The sequence below is a fragment of the Erythrolamprus reginae genome, chromosome 6 (assembly GCF_031021105.1).
Source record: "Erythrolamprus reginae isolate rEryReg1 chromosome 6, rEryReg1.hap1, whole genome shotgun sequence".
In the NCBI taxonomy this organism is placed as follows: domain Eukaryota; kingdom Metazoa; phylum Chordata; class Lepidosauria; order Squamata; family Dipsadidae; genus Erythrolamprus; species Erythrolamprus reginae.
In genome coordinates, this window is record NC_091955.1 from 65803381 (window position 1) to 65830072 (window position 26692).

Below are 26692 nucleotides of genomic sequence, written 5' to 3' on the forward strand. Positions count from 1 at the left end.
GAATGAAATATTCTCATTGAACACTTTGTTCTGTACAAAGTTGAATGTGCACTGCAGTATGTGAAATTGATTGTCAATCAGTGTCGTTTCCTAAATGGACAGTTTGATTTACTTGGAGTTATATTGTGTTAGTGTTCCCTTTATTTTTTTGAGCAGTGTATTTATACTGTACTGTACAGCACCTTGTACTGAAGCCCACTACTTGATCAGCAATGGCTGCATATTGTACATTTTCACAGAATTGGGGGCTTTTAGGTCTGAAAATCCACATTTTAGATAATCTCTGAGAAATTTCAGTAGCCCGCAAAATATTATCTTGTGATAATTGTATGTCACCTTTTGATGCCTTCTTCTTTTACCGCAATTTTGCTTTAAGTTTTAAGTTTGCCACTCATTTTCAAAGTGGCACCAATTTGTAATGTAGTCTTAAAAGGTCCTGGCTTTAGTCTGGAGAGATCAATTCCACGTGCCTTTCATAGAACTCTCTAGTTAGTTTAAGGGCAGTCACTTTCAGCCTGACCTACCTGTCAAGGTTGTTGTAAGGATAAAAGGTTTAAATGAAGGAGGGTTCCCCATGAGCTCCTGGAGAAGTGAGAGATGAATGGATGAGTTTGTGACAGGTCTTAGAGGAGCCAAGACACATTTTACATGCAAGATGGCCTTTCTTCTAGGGTCCAAAAGAGCCCAATGTGAAACTTGCAGAACTGTAAATTAAATGGATTATTTCTCGAATGGCTTGGAAAGGGTTAGTACAGAAGTCTTCACACTTGTGAACTTCAACTGCCAGAATTCTCCAGCCAGCATAGCTAGCTGAAGAATTCTGGGAGTTGAAGTCCATCAGTCTTAAAGTTGCCAAGTTTGAAGACCTCTGGGCTAGTAGATCAACCAGCTGGCTGTGAACTTGCTGAAATGCTTTGGAAATTGGTAAGAGAAGGCTTTTGTCATTACAATACCCTAGCTATTCAGTGTCATACAGTACAGGTAGCTTTTAACTTATAACAGTTTGTTTAGTAATCATTTGAAATGACAAAGGAACTGGAAAAAGTGATTATGACTGTTTTTCACACTTAGGGCCACTGCACTATCCCCATGGTCACAATGATCAAAATTCAGATTCTGGGCAACTGACTCAGTTATGATTGTTGTAGTGCCCCAGTGTTCACTGTTTACAACCTTTTGACAACAGAAAATCCAGATTCCTTTAACAACCGTGTCACTAGCACTTAACAAGCGTGTTAACTTAACATTTTCAGTGATTCGCTTAACAACTATGGCAAGAAAGGTAATAAAATGGAGTGAAACTCACTTGACAAATGTCTTATTTACCAATGTTGGTCGTAGATCGAGAACTAATTACTTAATAATAGAAATGTATTAATGTCCCAGCAAGAATGTGTTTCATTCCGTTGTAAAAATCATATGAAATGAATCCAGTGGTTTGTCACCTTTTCCCCCTTGGATTGTACCCAAATGCCTCCGCACACAATGGGCTGACAAGGTTTGCTAGTGCAGGTATAAAGTATTAGCTCACCATGATAATGACTAGAAGTAACTGCCTTGTGAAGACAGGAAGCCAGATCTTTGAATGGAAGTGCCACTGTTTTAAGTTACCTTGAGACAGAGGTGGGCTGCTAAGGTGGAAGGGTGACGTGTGTTCGACCCTGTGGCTCTGAGTGCTAGCGGAGTCCAGCACAATTCTGCTACTGCACCTGGGCAGGTAGTGAAATTGCACACGGACACGCAGGTGCTAACTGTCCAGGTGCAGTAGCAGAATTGCGCTGGACCCCGCTAGCACTCAGAACCCCCGGGGGGGGGGGGAAATGACACGTCATCATCCCACCTTAGCAGCCCCCTTTCTGCCTTGAGAAGTCCTTTTTATGTCACTTGCTGGCTGGTATAAGCCACATGAGAAACCAGACCTGTGGCTGGGTGCTCTTGGTTCTCTCCCCGTTTTCTCAGAAAACAAAGGACATTTTAGTTTTGCCCTGAAAAGCTTTCAGGTTGGGTTTTAAAAATCACATAAAAGTAAGATTATGCATCTTTTCTCACATCAAGAGCCACTTTTTCCTTAGGGCCTGCTTCAAAAGTCAGACAAGGTTGGCGGAAACAGACTGTAGAACCAGTTAAGTGAAGAGATGAAGGTGTTGAGCTAAGATATGAGAGATCTGGATTCAAGCCAGAGGTGGAGTGGAACTGGCTTGTACCAGCTTGCAAGAACCGCTGGTTAAATTTTCAGAAACGGTGAGAGCAGGGCTGAGCTGTGACACTTAGCATGTTGATTTGGTACACTACTGATTCAAGCCGACTTTCCCACCAGATACTCACTGGGTAAGTTTGACCAGCCATTACTTTCACCCCAATTTACTCTACAGAAGAATAAAATAAAAGGTAGTAGTACTGTATATGCAGGCTTCAGCTCCTGGAGGAAGGGTGGGGTATACAGTACATCTAATGAATATGATTAAAATTTATTTCATTTTTAGTGCCATAAGAAGATAAGAAGAGCCATGCTGAATTGGGCCAAAGCCCATCAAGTCCAGCATTCTGTGTCACATAGTGGCCCACCAATTGTCCATGGGGATCTTGAGTATAAAGAGAAGGCAAACCCCCCCCTTTCCCTTTGACCCCCAACAAATGGTACCCAGGGGAATCCTGCCTGCCTCAACCAACATAGAGGCGGCACATGGACATCTGTTTCAATAACCACCAATACACTTGCCATCCATGAATCAAAATGATTGCCTGTCACCTTAAAGATTACAATTCTGTAACAGTTTTTGAAAGGTTTCTGGGGACTGTTTCAAAGTTTTCAGGGGCTGCATGTGGCCTTGAGGCCACAAGTCATGCACAAGTCATTTGAACTAAGATAATAAACTTGAGATTGTTGTGATTCAGCCTGAGGCTCCTCGGGGACCGGCTGGAGCTCTACCGGATCCATGCCCAGAGGAGGACAGTGACCAGGAGGGGGAGGACCAGGCAGACGGGGGAGAGGAACGCCAGGAAGAGGAGGAGGGAGAGCAGCCTGAGACCCCCGGGGGGGGGGCTCTCCCCAGCTAGTAGCCTGGATTCATTGGATGAAGACGCACAGGCTATAATAGACATGAGGCAGAGACGTGCAGCTCAAAGAAGGGGCCAATTAGAAAGATATTTCCATCCCTGAATTGGCAACAGCTGGGTTTGGGTGTGGTTCTCCTCAGCAGGATTGAAAAGGCAGGGCCGCCCTTACAGTCTTGTGGAGAGTTATCAACTGGGAGTCCTGTGACCTTGCTTCGATTCTTGGCGTCTCTGATCTTGGCTTGTGGCCTAGAAGTCTGGAAGACTTGGGGGAGGCGTGGGTTTTATTATCTCCAGTGTTGTTTTTGCCAGCAAGCATCCTGTTTTATTGCCTGGCCTTCGTGAAACCTCTGTGAAGCTTCATCGTGTTCCTGTCTGTAAGAACAGTTTTTGTTACCTGTGTTTGCTTTGAATTATATAAACTGCCTTTGCTTTTTACCAGTGTGTCTGGCTACTCTTTTTGGTTGGTGTTGGCGTCTGGGGGGACCCAGACAGAACAGAGATAATGAAAATTTCACAGCACTCCTGTTACAATGTACAATTTAACAATTTTATTGATATCAGTAATTATCACCTTCACTTGTGTGTTTTTTTAAATAACCACAAACATATAGGACGCCATAAACAGAGGGGCCAAGAGGTCAGGGTTTCTTCTATTAGTTGATAGGAGATACACTGAATAGGATAAAATGAGTGGAGCTAAGAATTCACTGAACATTTGGGGGAATCCTGTATGGAGCAAGCCACTCTTTCGTTGCCACATATGTGTATATGTGGGTATATAGAGTTCTATATTATACATCTTTATATATAATATATTTATATATACTATACAAGGGCAGTAATGCAATAGATTAAGGATATAATCCTGAGTCAATGATTCTGGGACAAAGAGATTGTCAGAACTGTATGTATTGCATGATGTAAAATGAACTGGCATATGATTTCTTACTCTCTTCCAGATTAATTTCATAAGATCCCCCAAAATAATCTTTCTTTGCATCTGAAATCGTGCTTGGGAATGTACAGAGATCTAGCAGCATCAAATACTAAGAACCATTGTCCACTGTTATTGAAAAAAAAAACCTAGGGGACAACACAAAGGTTAGAGAAACATTAATTTGATTTCAGTGTTCAATAATAAATAATTGGACTGGATATCAAAATAATAATGGCCTTCAGGTGAGATATGTATGCAAGTACTTCCCTATTTGTGGGCAAATTAAAACCAAAAAATTAAAGCCAACCTTTATGAACCATTAGCCTCATAGTTATAAGAAAACTCACCTCAGTAAAGAACCTACACTGTTGCCTAGCGATCTTCTTTATCTGGATGATGGATATTTACTTTGGGGGCTTTCAACCTTCCCAGGTAGAACAGATTAGGAAATCAATTCTACAGATAGGCTAAAATTGCTTTTGTTGTGGGTGACTATAATAACAGAATCTTGCAAGCCTGATTGTACTTTACCTTCCTCCTTCTTACACTCCAATGAATTAGGGAGATGTCTACCTGAGCCAAATACTATTTACTTCACCCCTCATTGCTTTGGTAATGGAGTTTGCAAATTTCTGTCAAGGTCATATTTCTTTCTCTCTGCAAATTGTGCAAATATAAAGAAAGATTAAACAAGGAGATCCCTAAATGCTGATCAATCTAATTGTCAAAATTTATATGGCTTATATTCTCTCTGAACGATTAAAATCTGAGGAAGATAACAACCGATACTTCAGAAACATAATGCGGTGTTTCAGGCCAGTATTATATTTCCAAGCTGTTTCACATTAGGTCAAGCAGCCAAATTACACTAGAATTGCCCTACAAGGAAATACATTAGCGTAAAGGGCATACGTGTGGTTCTAAAGAGGCAGAGCCATCTGCTAGGAAGCCAAGTTAAGTGACAACTCATTGAGCACGACCTCTACGCATAAGTGTTATCCATTCCTCCCGTTTTATGTGGAAACTAATTCAGTTGCTTTATAATTCAGAATGAAATAAATGGCTGCAATATTGTGTCGGAAATTAATGCAAAGATTCCTTCCACTGGTCTAGCAAAGAGCAATCATCACAATGCTGAGTTCAGTGAGGTAACTCTTCCTGGGGAGGCAGAAAATACATATTGTTATGCCCCAATTTTGTGAATTGTTATTGTTTCAGGGCCTTTATCAGAGAGGATTACTATTTATTTTATGGTTATTGGTTGCCCGGAGTTGCATTTTTGCAAATTGGGCAGCCATATAAATATTTAAATAAATAATATAGCTTCTGGGTAGCCAAAAGGTCTCCCTTGATGGTGGACGTTTTTACAGAAAATCCTTTTACTGTTCACATAAAAGGCTTTTATTATGTAGTAGCCAGTGTTACTGCGTGGGTATGTTCAATTAAATGGAATTAAATGGAAGTAAGCCAAACTGACATCCGATCCTCTTTGAACGAAGCAGAAAAATGTTTCAAAAAAGAACACAAAGAGAATCATTATTGAACTTTTTTGTAAGAAAAAAAGTTTTAAGACAGACATTGGCATACCCAGATCTAAGACTATAACGTTTATTTTAAAGTGAAATATTGAATACCCTTAACTGCTATCCTGGTTTGCAGGATGACAGAAATGACCTAACATTTTCAGGTGTGCCTCTTTCTAGACTTTGTAATAGTTACTGAATGGCTGAGGTAAGTTCCTATTTGGATTTAAAACTATATCTATATGGGAAAAGAAAAGTGGCATGAATTAATGTCCACTACTACAAGAATTTAGAGTTTGGTTTGTAAATACAGTAGTACCTCTAGATACGAGTTTAATTCGTTCCAGAAGGGAGCTTGTATGTCGAACAACTCGTATCTGGAACAAATGGCTTTAGACTTTGTTTTTCCCCTCCGAGATAACCAGAAGCAAGGATTCTTGCGCCACCTAGTGGACGCTCAGGTCGTATCCCGAATTTGAGCTCGGATCTGGAACAGAAATTTCTCTCCCTTCCTGGCTCGTAACTTGGAATACTCGCATGTGGAGCAGCTCGTATCTAGAGGTACTACTGTAGAGAGTTTAAGGTAGATTGACCTGTCCTACCAAAGCCAAAACCCGCTTGTTGTTTTTGCTAGGTGAACTTGACATGAATGCATGTAAGTGACATCCACAAAGCTTTTTAATGCTATACCACTAGATTTTCTATCCCCTCATTCAATTCTATAATCAAGCATCCCTGGCCTGATTTAGTAAGAACCCCCTCCTCCCTTTTCCCATGTACCTAAATATAAGGCTACATCAGTAACAGAAGCTTTGAAAGAGAATCCCTCCCTCTCAAGCCTATAAGGTATTGCTTTCACCTGGAACCATAAGAGGACCAAGTTCTTTGTGCTTTAGTGCTATAGATCAGGGGTCGCCAACCTTGGCAACTTGAAGACTTGTGGACTTCAACTCCCAAAATTGCTTTGCTGGCTGAGGAACTCTATGAGTTGGAAGTCCACAAGTTTTAAAGTTGCCAAGGTTGGAGATCCCTGCTACAAATCAGATCCTCTTAATGCTGCGTAGTAGCCACACCCACTTCAGAGTGTATCTCTAGAGAAAAATAGACCATAGAAAACATTCTGAAGTCACCCTACATACAAAAACCATCATAACAAGCCACACACGAGGGAAAGATCAAACTCCACAGCGTGTGTTTCTTTTCTTTTCATTGCTCTCTGCTTTCAAAGCCTGAACTAATTATATGGAGATTTTTTTTCCCCCTCTCTGTGCAAGAACTCTGTTTATACCAGCTTGATAAAAGCAGAGAAGGTCAAAAACCACAATGTCCACTGGGGAGAGAAGTCAATATCCACAAGAAGGCAGGTGTAATGTTGGGATCCAGGTCCTGTGCTTTTGTATGCCCTTGACTTTCCATATTAAAAAATAATAATAATACTGTGTCTGCCATCTTGCACGTTTTGTCAGGTCTTGCCCATAGTCAAATGGCATTTCAAATGCTGTACAGTGTTCCCTTGATTCAAACTTCGCGAAATGTCTATACCACGGTTTTTTAAAAATATTAATTAAAAAATACTTTGCGGGCTTTTTCCCTATACCACGGTTTTTCCCGCCCGATGACGTCATATGTCATTGCCAAACTTTCATCTGCCTTTAATAAATATATTTTTTAATAAACTTTAATAACTAAACATGGTGAGTAATAATCTAAATGGTTGCTAAGGGAATGGAAAATTGCAATTTATGGGTTTAAAGTGTTACGGGAAGGCTTGTGATACTGTTCATAGCCAAAAATAGTGTATTTACTTCCGCATCTCTACTTCGCGGAAATTCGACTTTCGCGGGCAGTCTCGGAATGCATCCCCCGCTAAAATCGAGGGAACACTATATTGCCTTATTTTATACAGTGGCCCTGATGATGTACTGCTGTTATTTTGGGAAGATTATCTGTAGGTATGTATATCTGAATAAAGGCAATCTGATCTACAGGTCCTATCGCTCACAGCCATCATGACAAAGATCCATCTTTGACTCCCTGACATACAATTAAGTAAATATGATTTTGGAATTTAGCGAAGTATTGAGACTGAATACTGCATCTTCACTTTTGGCTTAGTGTGTTGTATTTCTTAGCAACAGGCTTATCCCATTAAATCTTGTGATCTTTGTAAACTTAAGGCAAACCATTTAAATGAAAATAATTCTATGGTTTCCTTTAGAGGAGAAATGGCCATTAAAAGTTTGCTGCATAAAGAGATGGCTAAGGAGAGACGGGTAGATATTTGTACTAGCAACTTGCAAATCAATAACTTTGGGAGTTACTTTGGGTAACGTACCACTAAGAATAGATGAGCATTTTTACAAATGTTCTTGGTATACAACCTAATGGTATTTTCTTAGCTCTGACTACTGTAAATGAGCTTAAAAGATAGAAGAATTCTGTTTTGTTACACTCTATACAAAATGTTAATGTTTTCTTATCATTTAATACAATGAATGTGGTTTCCAGACAACATTTGGTCCGAGCACTTTTCTTTAGAAATTCATGAATAAATATGTTTAAACTTCTGGACACAATTCCCCAGAGCAAGTCCCATTGAAAGAGATGGAATTTACTTCTGAATAACCCTTTGTCTGATTAGACTTGTATCACTTGTTCCTTATTTATCCTATTAATTGCTTGAATCATGAATATATGAATAGTATACATACATTATGTATCCATCACACTATTCCTTTTTGCGTTAATAAACATAATGAACAGTGCAGTAAAGAAACAAAAAATAGTACACTGAAGAAAGTTAAGGCATGAGATAAGAAAAATAAACTTCTCTCTTTAGGAGAATTTGAGTTTCCTTCTGCATGAGTGTCTTGGTCCTCCCCTTCCTCTCAATATACTCTTTCTTCATGTACTTAGTCTGCAAATCAATCTTCATTCCTTCTTTTTAAGAGGATCAAGCCATTTCAATATACAGTGTTCCCTCGATTTTCGCGGGTTTGAACTTCGCAAAAAGTCTATAACACGGTTTTTCAAAAATATTAATTAAAAAAAATACTTCACGGGGTTTTTTCCCTATACCACGGTTTTTCCCGCCTGATGACATCATATGTCATCGCCAAACTTTCATCTGCCTTTAATAAATGTTTTTTTTAATAAACTTTAATAAACAAACATGGTGAGTAATAATCTAAATGGTTGCTAAGGGAATGGGAAATTGCAATTTAGGGGTTTAAAGCGTTATGGGAAGGCTTGTGATACTGTTCATAGCCAAAAATAGTGTATTTACTTCCGCATCTCTACTTCGCGGAAATTCAACTTTCGTGGGCAGTCTCGGAACGCATCCCCCGCGAAAATCGAGGGAACACTGTATTTCTTTTGTTCAATACTGGTGACTCACTTTTGTATTCAATCCACATTCATTTTCTATCTATTCACTCTTGACCATGCTTTACCTCCTACGTGTCTTCAGTAATTCATTTGCATTGCATTGAAGTTATTTTTATGTTTCTCCTGACATACCCAACACTGTGTTCCATATAACATTTTGGGCAGAAGTACAGTCTTATTCAGAGCTATTTTCCTTATTTGTATGTCCTTTCCTCATTGGAGTTCCTCTACTCACTATAATATTATCAGCATTGGCATTTCTTCAATTGGAAATTACCTTTTTTTAAAAAAAAAATCCTATAAAAGAGGATTGACCACTGATACAGGTAATTTTGTTCAGTGGTACTTGAATTACATCTCAATATGGTTGTGTTATCACAGGATTTTTCAGACCGTTATTGGCACTCATTATTTTTCCAACTGAATTGTTATTTGCACAATATAATCCTGATGACAATCTATTAACTATGAGTCTGAATTTTAAGGAAATTTCATGGTCATTATTCTGGAGTTAGAATGTTGTATCATTCCTTAACAACTCATAATTTGCATATTTGTTTTCATAAACCATTTTGGTGAAAAAAAATAACGGAATGAATATGTCAGTCATTTAGTTACTTTAAATTTTATGGATTGTGACTGGGCCTCTTCTCATATGCCCATGTCACACCAACACTCTGCAGTCTGCATTGGTTGCCGATCAGTTTCCGGTCACAATTCAAAGTGTTGGTTATGACCTATAAAGCCCTTCATGGCATCGGACCAGAATATGTCCGGGACTGCCTTCTGCCGCACGAATCCCAGCGACCAGTTAGGTCCCACAGAGTTGGCCTTCTCCGGGTCCCGTCGACGAAACAATGTCGTCTGGCAGGACCCAGGGGAAGACCCTTCTCTGTGGTGGCTCCAACCCTCGGGAACCAACTCCCCCCGGAGATTAGGATTGCCCCCACCCTCCTTGCCTTTCGCAAACTCCTTAAAACTCCTGATTCCCCTGGGCCATTTCCGCTTTACATATGGCTTATATGAGATGTATGACTGTTTTTTTATATTAAGGGTTTTAAATTGTTTTTAACTATTGGATTTGTACTGTTTTGTTGTTGTGAGCCGCTCCAAGTCTCCGGAGAGGGGCGGCATACAAATCTAATAAATAATAATAATAATTATTATTATTATTATTATTATATGCTGTTTTGTCAACTACACAAAGCCAGTCCATCAGATTTGGTTTAGCCTACAGTACATTTAACAGATGTGATTCTGTTGTAAACAGCTACCTCATATTCAGAAACAAATGTAATCACTCTGTGTCTCGTTTTTCAGCCTGTATTTAACATTTTACTTTTTAAACTTGATCAGAGACTCATGTAATACTTCTCAATTCTCCAAAAAAACAGTCACAAGAAATCAAACATTGGAACAGTTTGTGAAGGGAACCACATATTATCAACCTGAAGCAGATAAAAGTAAAATAATAAATAATAATAATAATAACAGAGTGCACAAAACAAAACATTTTAGTGTTTCACAAAAATCCAGGATATTTTAAAACCTCCCTATTATCAAATCCTATCTGGATTATTGTAGATTCCACATCCAACACTTTATGATTCCATTCTCACCTACCCGAGATCCTTTTCTGCTTGCCATCTCTATATTTTCCTTGCTGCTATGTACAGCATTGACCTTTGCCTGCCCTTTCTCACTACTCATTTATAGGATGCTCTACTCACCTGCCTAGTTCTTATTCTCATTTTTCAGCACTTACATTTATGCACTGGCATTTTAACCAGTATTCATCCACATTCTTTTTATGCTTTCCACAAACAGCATCTTGAGATTCTTTCCCTCTGAAAGACAGCTTGAGCTTCCCATACAATCTATCACTGCAACCACAAATAATAAAATGTTTTGCAATAAGCAATCTAGTTACGATGGAGAATTCCGGAGGAGGAGGAGGCATTTTCTGTAAAGAAGAAATTAAAAAAAAAGAGAACCTAGAAGGCCAGAACTGGCCAAGAGTCACCTGTTGCTCTGGTCTGCTTTGCACGCTGACTTCTCAGTGGCAGAAAAGAGTGGGCAGAGGGAAGGGAAGTAGGAGGTTTCCAACAGCTTTCAGTAGTCTTGAGTTTGATACCCCTGTGTCCCATCATCAAAAGCATCTGCGGAAGGCGGCTGCTGGTAGGGCGCCATGCTATCTGTGGTATCCTCGTTTGTGTAGGGTGCATAAGGCATGCCGGCCTCCTGGCTTGGATCTGTGTAGTCCTGGGAGAAGAGGGCTGAATCCGCTCCAAGTTGATATCGCTGGAATGCCAGAAAAGCCTGGCCCACCTTTAATAAGGGAGGATACGGGACAGCATGGGGGAGATTTTGGAAAACGGGATGGAAAAACAAAAACAAAAGAAAGAAACATACCAGGAAGAAACAAATAGAAGCTGTGTTAATAATGGTTAGTGCACAAGACATAAATTAGGGAAAGAGACATGTTGCAATTACTTAATTAAATGCAAATACATTCTGAAGACCAGATGATCTGGTACAGCTTACCAAGACAAGCGAGCTCAAGAGAGAAATTGCAGAATAAGCAAGGGAAGAATAAACTTTTAGGAGAGATCCTATGGCTTATTTACTTGGATAAAAGACTGGCGAAAATAAAGCTACAATAGAAGATATGGTTCTGGAGTGGTGTTTTTTTTTTTTAGCATATCCAAACCCAACAAGGCCAGGTCAAGTATGTGGAAAGCATTAATCGGCCCTCTTTTGTATTCAGTATTTCATATTCATATACCTGAGACAGGTAACATAAGGCTCACACAAGGTTGTGCAGCCAAGCTTTTCAATGCAGACTGGGCTATGGAGGTAGAGTTTGAAACAATATCACCTTTCCAGGGACATCTCATATCCATACAACTCCACCTCTATTAGTTCTGGAGATCTATGGAAGCTAACAAGTAGAAATAAAAGCAAACCATATTTTCAAGATTAATCAAAGTAGGGGTTATAAGAGGTCCAGCCCCGTCATGAATCTCTTATTTGTGAAATAGTCTTTAGTAATAATGCTGAAGAAAGAGTGTGGAAAGCTGTCTCAAGTTTCTAAACTGCCTTCTGATACCATCAACATGTAGGTTATACAACAGAAGAGCAAGTTGTGGCAATATGGGGGTGAGCAGGAATGGAAAACACATTTTGTCATTAGCGTTAAAGTTGTTAACCAAGTCAACCAAAAAGGCACAGTGGTGTTATCTAGAACTGAGGGTAGAAAAAGAAGCAAAAGAAAAGAAATTGAATAGGGCATATTCTACTTTCAACTATTTGAGGCTTCAAAAGAAGGCAACCTCAAATATTTCCTTAAGTATCTCAAAGTTGCTAGAATTTTCCTTCTTCCCCAAAATATGCTGTTTATTTGCTGGACCTGCCCTATTTTATCCTGTTTTCTTCCTTCCTTGCACTTTACGCAACAGAAATATTTGCTCTAAACATTTTCTCTCTGATATGTCAATTTTATGCACCCAAGTTTAGGGGAGAACTGGTGAAGAATTAGGAAACAGTGTGTTGTATTCTTCCTGAAATGTAATTTCTCCAAGTCTGCGAAAGGCCAGAAAAGTCAGGAAGCTCTGTGGGAAAAGAATAGGGTGGACAAAGGGCATTAGACACGACGTGAATTCAAGGCCTTATTGAAATTAAAGATAACATGGGAAAAACAGCTGGATGCTAATATCCCTTAAGCAGAAGAGAAATCTAAAATGGCGGTATTTATAATAAAGGCTTTCAATTGACAGCAAATTTCTCCTGTAGAAACTCATTACCCAACATTTTACCCTTAGACTATCCACGGTTGACCTCTCCAGATTCCTAAGAGGTCAGTAAGGGGCATACATAAGCGCACTAGAGTGCCTTCCGTCCCCTGTCCTATAGTCTCTCCTATATCTCGTATTTCTTCTCTACTATATCCTCTATAACCTTCATTGTGTATTATTGTGTATTGGACAAAATAAATAAATAAAATAAATAAATAAAATAGACATTTTTTTTCCTGTTTGGACCAGAAAAGGACTCAATCCATCCCAGGATTAAAAGCTGTCAACGATGGGGTCCTTGGTGCCCTGTGAGCTTGATGGTATTCTAAGACACCAAGCTCAGTTCAACCCTTGAGTTACAAATAGTCTCTTCTACCAGTGTTGCCAATGTTAAAAGCAATAAGCAGCACTAGATGGGGGTAACCACAGCCCTCCAGGACAGCATCCCCAGATAAAACCACTGAGCTTTGCCAACAAAGTGGCCAGATTTAAATGGCAAAATTTCAGAATGTTTGGGAAGATTAGTGAGGGGGAAGGGAGCAGTTTGCTTCTCCCAGTTTTTCCGTTACCACTCTAATCCCCGCAAAAATGTTTTGATGGAAATTATATGACAGAATCACTATGCAACCTCCAACAGTCCTCCAAAAGGCTGGGAAGAAAAGTCATGGCCCCTGTTTTAGGAGTGGCAGTCTAACATTTAAACAGCATCTGTAAGAAAACAAATACCAAAACCCAGGAGGAAAGGATTTCGTAAAATGCCAAAGAAAAACCAACCCTTCTGAGGCTTTGTTTCTACCCTGTTTCCCCCCAAAATAAGATATCCTCTGATAATAAACCCAATCGGGTTTTTGAGTGCATGGCAGTAAGGCCAAGTGCTTATTTCAGGATTCAAAAAAATATAAAACAGGATAACTAAAATAAAAATCGACTACATCAACAAGTATAGGAATTTCTTTTCGATAAAATAGTATTCTGTACTATTCTAGGTTGTCTCTCAGCCTTTCATTTTTTGTTTTTCTTTTGCATTTCTTTTCCAAAGGAACAGTAATATGTGGTTAGATTTAAATGTCGACAACAATAAATAGTAAAGAATTCTCTTCTTCTCTATGAAAAGCAATAATCTTGTACGGTAATAGCTTTCTTGCAGTTCGTTCAAATTCTCACCATGTGACAATATATGAGGCACATATGCTTTGTGACAATACATCTCTAAATTGTAATATAAGCCTGTATCAGGCCAGTAATCAGTGTCAATTGTAATCTACTCTTCACTTTTTGTTCCTTCCATTATCAGAGATATAATATTCTTTTTTGTAATCTACCAATCAAACTCTGGATAATTTTAAATTTAAAGACATTAAATGAATATTTATAGATGGACAAAATATGATGCAGTCTCATTCACATTATAGAAATGGCAAATCTAGTTTGTTTTAGTTATTATATCTAACTATTTTAACAATGATTTTATTTATCTAAAATTTTCTACGCTGCTTCTCATATTTATAAAGGGGGAAAAGATAGTGCTAAGTCAACACAGGTGGCACGCGGAGACATATCTGCTGGCACACAAACCGTTGCCGTAGCTCAGCTCCAACGTGCATGTGTGTGCCGGCCAGCTGATTTTTGGCTCGCACAGAGGCTCTGGGGGGGTGTTTTTGGCTTCCAGAGAGCCTCCGGGTGAATAGGGAGAGTATTTTTACCCTCCCCCGGCCCCATGGAAGCCTTTGGAGCCTGGGGGGTGTTTGTGAAACATGAGCCTACTGGGCCCACCAGAAGTTGGGAAACAGGCCATTTCCGGCCTCCAGAGGGCCTTTGGGGGGTGGGAGAGGCTGTTTTCGCCCTCCCCAGGCATTGAATTATGGGTTGCGGACATTCACGCATACCTGATAGTGTGTGCACATGCTCTTTTGGCACCCAAGGAGAAAAAGGTTGCTGCCGGTTTAGACCAGTTCGCCTGAACCAGTGGCAGGAATTTTCCCCCGCTCGCCAAACCAGCAGCCATGGTTGGCTGGCCATGCCCCCAAACCAGTCCTCAGGTCACTGCTCCTTGAAAGCAGCTGGCAAGGAACCGTCTGCGCATGCACAAAGGCTTCTGCGCATGCACAGATGATCACTTCATTACCAACGCTTCTCTGAGGGAGGGGTCCTTTCCAGCTCCGTACAAGGAGGCACTTGTGCGCCCCCTCCTCAAGAAGCCTTCCCTGGACCCAGCCGTATTCAACAACTACTGTCCTGTCTCCAACCTTCCCTTTATGGGGAAGGTTGTTGAGAAGGTGGTGGCGCTCAAACTCCAGCGGTCCTTGGAAGAAGCCGATTATCTAGACCCTCGGCAGTCAGGATTCAGACCCGGCTACAGCACGGAAACTGCTTTCATCACGCTGATGGATGATCTCTGGCGGGCCCGGGACAGGGGTTTATCCTCTGTCCTGGTGCTTCTTGACCTCTCAGTGGCTTTCGATACCATCGACCATGGTATCCTTCTGCGCCAACTGGAGGGGTTGGGAGTGGGAGGCACCGTTTTACGGTGGTTCTCCTCCTACCTCTGTGGTCGGTCGCAGTCGGTGTTAGCAGGGGGTCAGAGGTCGACTCCTAGGTCCCTACCGTGTGGGGTTCCTCAGGGGTCGGTCCTCTCCCCTCTGCTGTTCAATATCTACATGAAACCGTTGGGTGAGATCATCCAAGGGCATGGGGTGAGTTACCATCAGTACACTGATGATACTCAGCTGTACATCTCCACCCCATGTCCACTCAGCGAAGCAGTGGAAGTGATGTGCCGGTGTCTGGAGGCTACCCCTGCACTGAAGATGCTTATAACTGTATAACTTACCCAGGTGAAGATGGAGAAAAAAGAGAAGGCAATGGCTGCACGGGCTGCATCCGATCCTTCATTCAGCGGAATATCCTCTTTCTTCGAAACACGCCATTGGTCAGCCAAGAAACAAAAACCGACAAACCAGAGAAACGCCCAAAAGCCTATGAGACATTGCCATTGAAACAAGAGAGAGGGATGAAAGAATACAAAGCCATGAATTTTAATTCTCATCTGTGTTCAGAATTTTTCCCCTAAAACATCTCAAAGTGATTTGCAGATTGGGATAAATTCCAGTTCTTTACAGCATGGAATTTACTTTTATTTATTTATTTAATTAATTAGATTTGTATGCCGCCCTTCTCCGAGGATTCGGGGCGGCTCACAGCACAGTACAACGGCAAATCTAATTAAATTTAAAATTACAATCTAAAAATCCAATATTTAAAAACAATCATACCAGTTCAATCATACAACATATATCTCATTTCGTTGGCCAAGGGGCTGAGATCTAATTGCCCTAAGCCTGGCGACATAGGTGAGTCTTAAGACTCTTACGGAAGGCAAGGAGGGTGGGGGCAATGCGAATCTCCAGGGGGAGCTGATTCCAGAGGGCCGGGGCCCCCACAGAGAAGGCTCTTCCCCTGGTTCCCGCCAAGGGACATTGTCTGTTTGACAGGACCTGGAGAAGGCCAACTCTGTGGGACCTAATAGGTCGCTGGGACTGATACGGCAGAATTGCAAGTTAAATCCAAATATACTATTTCCAAGCCTTACTTTTCCCAAATTTGCGAGATTAAATTGATTCCTGGATACCAAGTGTATCAGTGGTTATTGAAACGGATGTGCAAGTGCCGCCTCTCTGTTGGTTGAGGCAGGCAGGATTCCCTTGGATATCATTTGTTGGGGATCAAGGGGAAAGGGAGGGTTTTGCCTTCTCTTTCTGCTCAAGATCCCCATGTACAATTGGTGGATAGTATAGTAACTCCTCTTGCTGTTCTCCATACAGATAGCCCTTGATTTACTACCATTCATTTAGCAACCATATGAAGTTACAATGACAATGGGAAAAGTGACTTATGATCAATCCTTGAGCTTACAGCCATTGCAGCATTCCTATAATCATAGGATTAAAATTTGGATGCTTGGTAATTATTACATATTTATGACAATTGCAACATCCCAGCATCATGTGGTTGCCAATTGCATCCTTCCTGATTGGCTTCCAAAAAGCAAAATAGGGAAGTTGGATTCACTTAATGACGTTGTGATTTGCTTAACAACCATGGCAAAAAGATCATAACATTGGGGGTGACTTGCTTAGCAAAGAAAATTGTGGTCGCACTTGTCAAATTCTACACACACAAACCCACACCAGAGATATTGTAATATTGTTATTGTAATATTGATTGATCCAAGGCGGTTGAAAGCAAAACAAATATGCATGCAAATTAAATAACCGGAATTAATTCTTTTTAAAAATATAATTGTCTGTAATAGCAGTAAAAATGACCAAGTAGACATTGTGTTTAATGGATATGTACAATTTAATTTAATTGAATATTCTTTTTTTTTCTTTTTTTTTGTGTATCTACAATTGTTTGTCCTAATTGTTTATATGTTTTGTTTTTAATGTATATATTTTAATTAAAAAAAATTTTTTTAAAGGAAAGAAAATCATGGTCGCACTTGTCGAATTCTACACACACAAATACACATCCTGGTATTCTTTCTCCTCTTTTATGCTTTGCAAGCCAGCAGCAATAGCATCTTTTTCTTTTCAACTGAATGTAGCTGTATTGCAGAGGATTTTAGGAAAAGGAACAACAGGGGAGAGGATATATATTCATTTACCCAGCAATCAAGTTTATTGGGTTAACATTCAGTTCTGCCCTAAGTGAAGAACATGCTATGGAATGGCAAGGTTTATTCATTAAGAGTAAGTTCATTTCCATTGTACAAATATATCTCCTGGCCTCACAACAGTGGAGTCACTTGCTCACTTATTCTTGAATTGTAGCAATTCTGCGGAACTAAACTATATAATGGACCACAAGTCAGCTGAGAAGGAGGACAGGTGTAGAAAGAGCCCTATCTTGAAGGGAGTGGTGGATTGTTGAAGGTCTCAGTATCAAAAGGAATCTCTGTAAATGATTCCATATGGCAGGCAGAGTTATTATTCCTGCAGTTTTACATTGGGGGTGGGAGAGAACAACGTGATTTTGGCCTCATTCTGTGTCAAAGCAGAAATAAGAATTAAACTGACTCTGATTGCCTTGAAACACAGTTTTTCAATTATTAAGTTTTGCTTTTATGTAAACATCGCTAAGAGAACTCGAGTAATAACTCTAAAATATATTTCCTTTCTTCCATTATTTATGTAGCATTTCCATCAGAATTTGCTAACATAGAAGAAACAAAGTACAGTGATCCCTTGATTTTTGCGGGTTCAAACTTCGCAAAATGGCTATACCATGGTTTTTCGAAAAATATTAATTAAAAAATACTCCGTGGTTTTTTTTCTATACCACGTTTTTTCCCACCCGATGACGTCATACATCATCACCAAGAGTCACTTCTCTCTCTCTTTCTCTCTCTTTCCTGTCATTCTCTGCTTCAATCATTTTCTCATTTCTCTTTTTTTTCTCCCCTTTTTTCTATCATTTCTCTCTCTCTCTCTACCTTCCACTCTCCCCCCCTCTTGCTCTCTCTCTCTCTCTCACTCTCTCTCTCCTGCTCTCCTTTCTATCTCTCTCTCTCTGTTGCTCTCTCTCTGTGAGAACGCCTGCCCCACCTCTCCTGCAGCCCACTCGCTGACAGCTGGGATGAAAGCACTCTCAGCTAAGGGACTGCGAGAGGGGCGGGGCGGGCATTCTCAAAGCGCTCAGAGTGGCTAGCGGCCGAATGAGGCCGAGAAGCCGTAGCCACCAGCACTGCTGCAGGAGGACCCGTGCCCCAAGAAAGCCGGTGAGAGGGGTGGATCGGGCGGGAGCGGCGAGGGGGCCGGAGGCGCAGGGGGGGCTGGGGCGACCGACATTCAAAACAATCTTTGCCGGCCTCCGCACTTTCATCGCTCCTCGCCCCCAACTTCAAGCCTGGCTCCTTGCGCGGCCTTGGAAAAGGGTGCGCGGGGGTAGTTTTTGGCTGTCCATAGCCAAAAATGGTGTTTTTACTTCCGCATCTCTACTTCGCGGAAATTTGACTTTCGCGGGCGGTCTCAGAACGCAACCCCCGCGGAAATCGAGGGATCACTGTATAACAAAACAAAAATGAGCAGCATTAAGCAAATATCTCACTGGCTGTTCTTTTCTATCCTGACATCATTAACAGATGCACCTAAATATTACACCTTAATGGATTTATAATCAAATCGTGCCATCTTACAGAGCTATTTGGTGTAGTGGTTAAAACATCAGTCTAGAAAGTAAGAGATTGCGAGTTCTAATCTTGCTTTAGGCAGAAAGATACCTGGGTGACCTTGAACTAGTCACTTTCTCTCAGCCCTAGGTAGGAGGCAATGACAAATCACTTCTGAAAAACTCTGTCAATAAAACTGCGGGGACTTCTCAATCTACAAGAAGAATGAAGGAATGGCAGGCAATTTCCATGATTGAATGGGAGGAGGGAGGAAAAGCCACTTCTAAGGATGGCAATACTGTAGAAACAATCTCCATGTCAATGGAAGAGAAGGGATGCCTCATGCTCTAGAACAGCAATGTGCTTTATTTTCTCTGAAAACACAGGAGCAGGGGTAGGATTCTGTGGGTCCAAGCGACCCAGATGTTAATGTTAATGTTAGACTGCTTTAGCTCATGCTTGAACCTTTTCAGAGAAGGCTTCCTTGAAGGAAAAAATTATTATGGAATCACTTCTCACCTATAAAAATAACATTTAACCCCCACAATTGTGAAAAATAATTCACCGAATAACTCTGACCACTGGATAACTGTTGCTTTGTCAGATTTATTTATTGAATTCTAGGCTCTTTGACTCCAAAAACCTCTAGGAAATTTTAATTTTTAATAATAATGATGATGATAATGATGATGATGATGATGATAATAATAATAATAATAAAAAATAATAATTTATTAGATTTGTATGTCGCTCCTCTCCGAAGAAAGGTTAATGTTTCATTAAGTTGCCAACACAAAACCACATAAATAACACTCCTAAAAACTTGTTGGGGCTCCTAACGTCAGGCCTGGGAAAAGGGCCAGGTCTTAAGAGGCTTCCAGGCAGCTTGAAGCATTGGGGCTTATGTGTGTCTAGAGGAATGTTGTTCTACCCCCCCTTTGGCACCACGAGATAACAACATTTAATTGAGCAGACCCCTAGTGTGCCCACTATGCCCAGGCATACCAGAAAGGCAGAAACAATTGGAGACAATTACTAGCAATAGCAAATTATGATGCTTGAAAGAACTGTAGGAACAAATCAGCATCTCAGGAAAAATATGTTTTTAAGAAAGATGTGTAATTCATGTGTAGAAAGTCACTGAAATAAAAGTGACTTAAATAAGTTTAAGGTTTATATATCAATTTGCTTTGGAACCACACTTGAAATAGCTGAGTAGAACAATGAGACCAATTAAAGCAGACCTGGGCAAAGGGCAGCCCACGGGCCGGATGCAGCCTGCCCGTTGTCTGTGACCAGCCCGCGGAGGTTGGAAGGAAGGAAGGAAAGAGAAATAAATTGAGGAAGGAAGGAAGGGGTGGGCAACTAATTTATTAATTATAATATATATAATATAATATATAATATATATAATGTAATGTAATATAAGATAAGATAAGATAAGATATGATATAAGATAAGATAACATAATTTATAATTATAATTTATAATTTTAAATTATAATATAATTAATTCAGTTCTACCTAATAATATAGTGTATTGGGTAGAACTGAGTTAATTATATTAATCTGTCCCTCTAAAACCATCCCAATTTCTTATGCGGCCCCACGGCAAAATTAATTGCCCACCCCTGAATTAAAGGATGGCTTAAAACAAGAGGTTTTTTTTTTTTTAAAAAAAATTCTAGTTCAGAACAGCAATATCTCCATGTTGGATCTTAGACTCTGTATTCACCATCTTGCACATTTTGACACCCACCCACCCATGGATATTGCTGGTTCAAAGCTCCTGGCTTGTGCTCTCACAGAATATTCTCTGTAGGGACAGATCACTCTCCTAAGCCGATTACAGCCTGCATAAGCCAGACCCAATTCCTTTTAATTTGGTCTTCAGTTTCATAAGAAGTAGAGAAGATTTTGAGTCTTAGTGTACCCTTTAGAGCCCAAACAAATGGCGGTGGCATCTTTTTAGTTTAATTTGGAATTAGCTTGCTTTAGTATTAATATTTATTTGGTGGAAAGCAGTGGTGGGCTGCTGCCTCCATGGGTTGGGGGGTAGTAAGCTTATGCACTATTTATTGAATACTTAATAGTTTTTTTATTGTCCTTCCTTCTCTAGTATGATCCTTAATTACTTTTAAAATAGTATGTTTTTACCCATAAATGCTTTAATCATTTTAATCATTATGTAGAACTGAACTTTTATAGCAATTAAAGAAAATTGAGCTACTTGCCTAATCTGTTATCATACTGAACCTTGTGGGTCTAGTGCAAAACTTAAAATGTTACTGTGCTCCTCAACAAATAATGCTATCATTTGTCCTTTTTGTGGCTATTCAAATAATGTGACTTAATCAACTGAAAAAGAGTCCAAGCACCTATTTGAAAACTTACCTTGGTCAGTAAGCCAATCCCACCCAGTCGCATGACCTTTAAGCCATCCCTGGTCACATGACCATCAACCCACACCCACACAATAAGCCACGCCCACAGTGTGGTAGTAAAAAATTTTGCAGTCCTTCACTGGTGGAAAGTTAATAATTTGAAAGACCGACTATCAAGTTTTCCCAAAAATAAGACCCTGTCTTATTATTATTTTAATCCTTAAATAAGCGCTTGGTCTTATTGCCGTGCACTTAAAAGCCCAATTGAGCTTATAAGGAAAACAGGGGAGCTATAAAGCTAGCATATCACAATATTATAGATAATATCTGAAAGTGGGTTTTCCCTTTCTCCATTAGTGTTCCCTCGATTTTTGCGGGTTCGAACTTCGCGAATAGCCTATACCACGTTTTTTCAAAAAATATTAATTAAAAAATACTTTGTGGGTTTTTTTCTATACCACGGTTTTTCCCACCCGATGACATCAAACGCCATCGCCAAACTCATAAATTTTGCAAATAAATAACCAAAAAAATAATTATTGTTAATAAATAATTATGTTTATAAATATCAGGATCACTAAGTGTCTTATTCAATGGTGAGTACCAGTAATAATGGTGACTAAATGGTTGTTAAGGGAATGGGAAATGGTAATTTAGGGGTTTAAAGTGTTAAGGGAAGGCTTGTGATACTGTCCGTAGCCAAAAATGGTGTATTTACTTCCGCATCTCTACTTTGCGGAAATTTGACTTTCGCGGGCGGTCCCGGAACGCATCCCCCGCAAAAATCGAGGGAACACTGTACAGTACATCCAACAGCTTTCCCTTCAACAAGATATTTCTAGAAACATTTTTTCTTTTTTAAGAAGTGGTGCCAAGAATCCTTCTGATTACTTTTATTTATGCATTTCTGAATGTTAAGGAAAAGCAGCTACATGACTCTATCAATAGAGGGCCCTAATTTTCCAGAATCCTCATCTGCACTGAGATTCTCCATAGACAGAGGACACCCTGCATGACAGCCACCCTCCATCACAGCAAAGGCAACACCTTCTATTCAGTTAATTAATTAATTTAAACTAAAAAGAATAAAACCGGTGAAATTAAGAATAGGAGAAAAGATAAGCAAGATGATGCAAGAGAACAAAAAAAAAATGCTTTCAATCTGAATCAGTGAGCGGTTTCCTTAATAAAGCAGTTTCCAAAGCAATACAACTCCATCTCTGATTAATAAAAAGCCATTTAAATCATGTATACAGATGTAAGGCAGGATCCGTATTCGCCAACAAGCATACACACTGTCCCTGTAGAAACCCGTATACATTCACCAGAAACTCACCAGATACTCCAATGTCTGAAAGCACAGCTTTCTTGCGATCCTTGACACTGCTAATCTGCGGGAAGTAGACATCTAGGGCTAAGTAAAGAAGGCAGGTGAGGAAGGTGAGGACTCCCACGGTGATACCATAGTTGCAGGCATTCTGGTTGCGATTGTAGATGCAGAACTGTTCTGACGTGTCCGGTTGGTTGATATAGCCTTCATTCACAATACAGCCGAACACAACAATGGAAAAAAGCTGGGATACAGAAAAGTGAGAAAAGAATTCATTATACAAATACAAAACCCACCTGAGGCAGGCTGGTTATGGATCGTCAGGTTGGTGTTGACACTTAGCAACCAGATCAAAGGAGCAGCCCTAAGAACTTTAGATCTAGTGATTTATATCATCACAAACCATCCATCCACTTAGGCTGTCATATAAGAGAATAACAGAGTTGGAAGGGACCTTGGAGGTCCTCTAGACCAGGGGTCCCCAACCACCGGGCCGCGGACCAGTACCGGGCCGCGGGGCATGTTGCACCGGTCCGTGGAGTCAGCAGCTGCCAGTCCTCCTGCCGCCGCCCCCTCCCTCTAGTGCTTCATCTCCCGCTGGGAAAGAGGCCTCGGGAGGCAGGTTCTGCCGGCCACAGGGCGATGGACGGGACAGAGGGGCGGGAAGGACCGGGAGGCTCAAGCCTCTTTTGGCTTCTGCCGTGGCACACCTTTGCATTTTTGACTGGGGGGGGAGGCAGGAGGGCCGACCTGACCCCCTCCCTCCAGCGCTTCACCTGCCGCCGGGCAAGAGGGTTTGGGAGGCAGGTTCTGCCGGCCACAGGGCGATGGCGGGAAAGAGGGGCGGGAAGGACCAGCATCCCCATGCTTAATCCCGCCCCCAACCACACCCCTTTCCGCCCCCACCGGGCCATAGAAAAATTGCCTTGCTGAAACTGGTCCCTGGTGGAAAAAACGTTGGGGACCACTGCTCTAGACCAGTGTTTCCCAACCTTGGCAACTTGAAGATATTTGGACTTCAACTCCCAGAATTCCCCAGCCAGCGGATGCTGGCTGGGGAATTCTGGGAGTTGAAGTCCAAATATCTTCAAGTTGCCAAGGTTGAGAAACACTGCTCTAGACCAACCCCCTGCTGAAGCAGGAGACACTATACCATTTCAGACAAGTGGCTGTCCAGTCCCTTCTTGAAAGCTTCCAGTGATGAAACATCCATAACTTCTGAAGACAAGTTGGAAATTTCTCCTTAGTTCTAGGCTGCTTCTCTCCTTCATTAGTTCTCACCCATTACTTCTTGTCTTGCCTTCTGGTTGTTTGGAAGATAGGTTCACTCCCTCTTCTTCATGGCAGCCCCTCAAATATTAGAACACTGCTATCTTGTCACCCCTTCTTTTCACTAGACTAGACAAACCCAATTCCTACAACCATTCATCATATGTTTTAGCCTCCAGACCCCTAATCATCTTTGTTGCTTCCTTTCTGCATTATTTCCAGAGTCTCAATATCTGTTTTTTACAATTTGGTTATCAAAATTGGGTGCTGTATTCTAAATGTGATCTTAGTAAGGCTTTATAAATCCCATATCTAGAATATTGCATATGTACATCATTTGAACTTTGAAAAGTGGCTACCTTTGAAAAGTGTTCGGAAACTTCAGATCGTGCAGAATGCAGCTGCGAGAGCAATCATGGGCTTCCCAAGGTATGCCCATGTTACACCAACACTCCGCAGTCTGCATTGGTTGCCGATCAATTTCCAGTCACAATTCAAAGTGTTGGTCTTGACCTATAAAGCCCTTCATAGCATCGGACCAGAATATCTCCGGGACCGCCTTCTGCCGCACGAATCCCAGCGACCGATTAGGTCCCACAGAGTTGGCCTTCTCCGGGTCCCGTCGACCAAACAATGTCGTTTGGCGGGTCCCAGGGGAAGAGCCTTCTCTGTGGCGGCCCCGACCCTCTGGAACCAGCTCCCCCCTGAGATTAGAACAGCCCCCACCCTCCTTGCCTTTCGCAAACTCCTTAAGACCCACCTCTGTTGTCAGGCATGGGGGAATTGAAATATCTTCCCCAGGCCTATACTGTTTATGTATGGTATGTTGTGTGAATGTTTTTTAAATTATGGGTTTTTACTTTCTAATTATTGAATTTGTATTTTACACTGTTTTTCTGTTGCTGTTGTGAACCACCCCGAGTCTGCGGAGAGGGGTGGCATACAAATTTAATAAATAATAATAATAATAATAATAATAATAATAATAATAATAATAATATTTAAAATTCCTTATTTTTTTCAAATCATGAAAAAATACATGAAACATTTGGAAATTATATTCCATCATTAGCATTCTTGACTTTTCATTTACTTGTTCAATTATACTTTTGTTGTTCATTCATTAAGTCATTTCTTCAGACTTCTTCTTCTTCCTGTTTTTCCAAATGTATTTATTACCGCTGCATGGTGTTTACATAACACCAAGATAGTCGTAATATAAGAACCAGCTAAAGGTAGAGTTCACATCTATCCTTCAGAATGATTCAGGGAATCTCATTACCTATCTGTTGCTGATTTCCTTATCCTCTGCTCTATCACAATAGTTTTTCATGCTCTAAACACAAGAATGTATAAATCCTTTGGTAAACATACTGATGTTCACTAGGCAGAGGAAAATGTGTTTCCAAAATACATTGTAAGATATCCCAAAGGTGCTTTTTCAAGAACCATGACCTGGATGACTGAGAATCTCCATAGACACACTGTAAGATAATTCCATTCAGACCTCTGCATTCAACTGCAGAATTTAACCTTGTACACAGAAGCGCAGCAAGTTTTGAAAGCCTGCTCATTTTCCAAATATCCTGTAGTTGTTCTTGTGCGATAGAATTATATTAATCAAGAATTGCAAATATTTCCCATTTGAAAACTAACATATGATACCTTGGTTAAATCTGCATCATGGTTTCCTTAATTTTTATTTCTAAATGGAAGGTAATTTTTTCAAAAGTAATCATCATCCTCAATCACCTATCTCTACTTTAATCAGATGTTTATTTATGAGCAAAATCATCATTTTGATATACACACGCACACACACACACACACTGTCCATTCAGATAGGTCAAGGTGACCTCCCGGAATATATCAATATCATACAAGATAGGCATAGTTGCATTGGCAGTATATTATATTTACCTTTTTAAAATCTATTTTTGTGGTTTGCTGTGAACCACCCAGAGCTATGCATTCAAGATGAATAGCCACACAATTTTTCTAAATAATACATTCTAATAGCTGTACATTTGAAGTATTTAAAAACAAAATGGAAAGTACTAAAACTGTAACAAGTATACTTTAAACCAGGGGGTGGGCTACTGCCCGGACGGAGGGGGGGGGGGTAAGAGGGGTAGCAAAAATGGAGCTCCACCCCAGAGTACCCAATTTGCACTGAAAGATGTTGAAAGAAAATGCTGGGCGTCCTGCATAAGCCACGCCCACAGTGTGGTAGTAAAAATTTTGGTAGCCCTTCACTGCTTTAAGCCGTCTCCTAAATTGTACTGTATTTAGGAGCTTTAGTTCCTATAACGATTCATTTGTTATACAGTGATCCCCCGAGTTTCGCGATCCCGATCATTGCGAATCGCTATATCGCGATTTTTCCACCCGATGACATCACTCCCTTCCTTTCTCATCTTTCTTTCTCTCTCTCTTTCTCTATCTTGCTTCTTCCTCTCTCACACTCTCTTCCTCCCTCTCTCATCTCTTTCTTTCCTTCTCTCTCTTTCTCTATCTCTCCCCCTCTTGCTCTCGAGTGGCAAGCGAGCAGCCGGGCGGGCGGGCGAACGGGCAGGCGGCAAGCGAGCGGCCGGGCGAGCGGGTGACGGGCAAGCGGCAAGCGATCTTGGGGTTTCCCCTTTGCCTGGGCGGCGGGAAGACCCAGGGAAGGTTCCTTCGGCCGCCCAATAGCTCATCTGCTCCGCAGCGCGGCAGCAGCGAGGAGCCGAAGATGGGGTTTCCCCGTTGCCTGGGCAACGGGGAAACCCCATCTTCGGCTCCTCGCTGCTGCCGCGCTGCGGAGCAGATCAGCTGTTGGGCGGCCGAAGGGTCTTCCCCGCCGC

The 26692-nt window shown here is 40.9% G+C and overlaps 1 protein-coding gene across 4 annotated transcripts in view; it reads right to left on the reverse strand.

The window, feature by feature from the left end:
* Positions 1 to 10213: 10213 nt before the first annotated feature.
* SYNGR1 (synaptogyrin 1) overlaps positions 10214 to 26692 on the reverse strand; it is a 41564-nt gene continuing 25085 nt past the window's right edge. For 2 of the 4 annotated variants that reach the window (XM_070756142.1, XM_070756140.1), the window contains 3 exons: positions 22587 to 22824; positions 15529 to 15674; positions 10214 to 11232 (listed from right to left, as the gene is read on the reverse strand). In XM_070756142.1, coding sequence (XP_070612243.1) covers positions 11017 to 11232; positions 15529 to 15674; positions 22587 to 22824 — 600 coding nt within the window. In that variant the 3' untranslated portion in view covers positions 10214 to 11016. Of the gene's footprint in view, positions 12516 to 15528; positions 15675 to 22586; positions 22825 to 26692 lie in introns of all 4 variants that reach the window. The other 2 variants (XM_070756143.1, XM_070756141.1) reach the window with 1 other exon arrangement.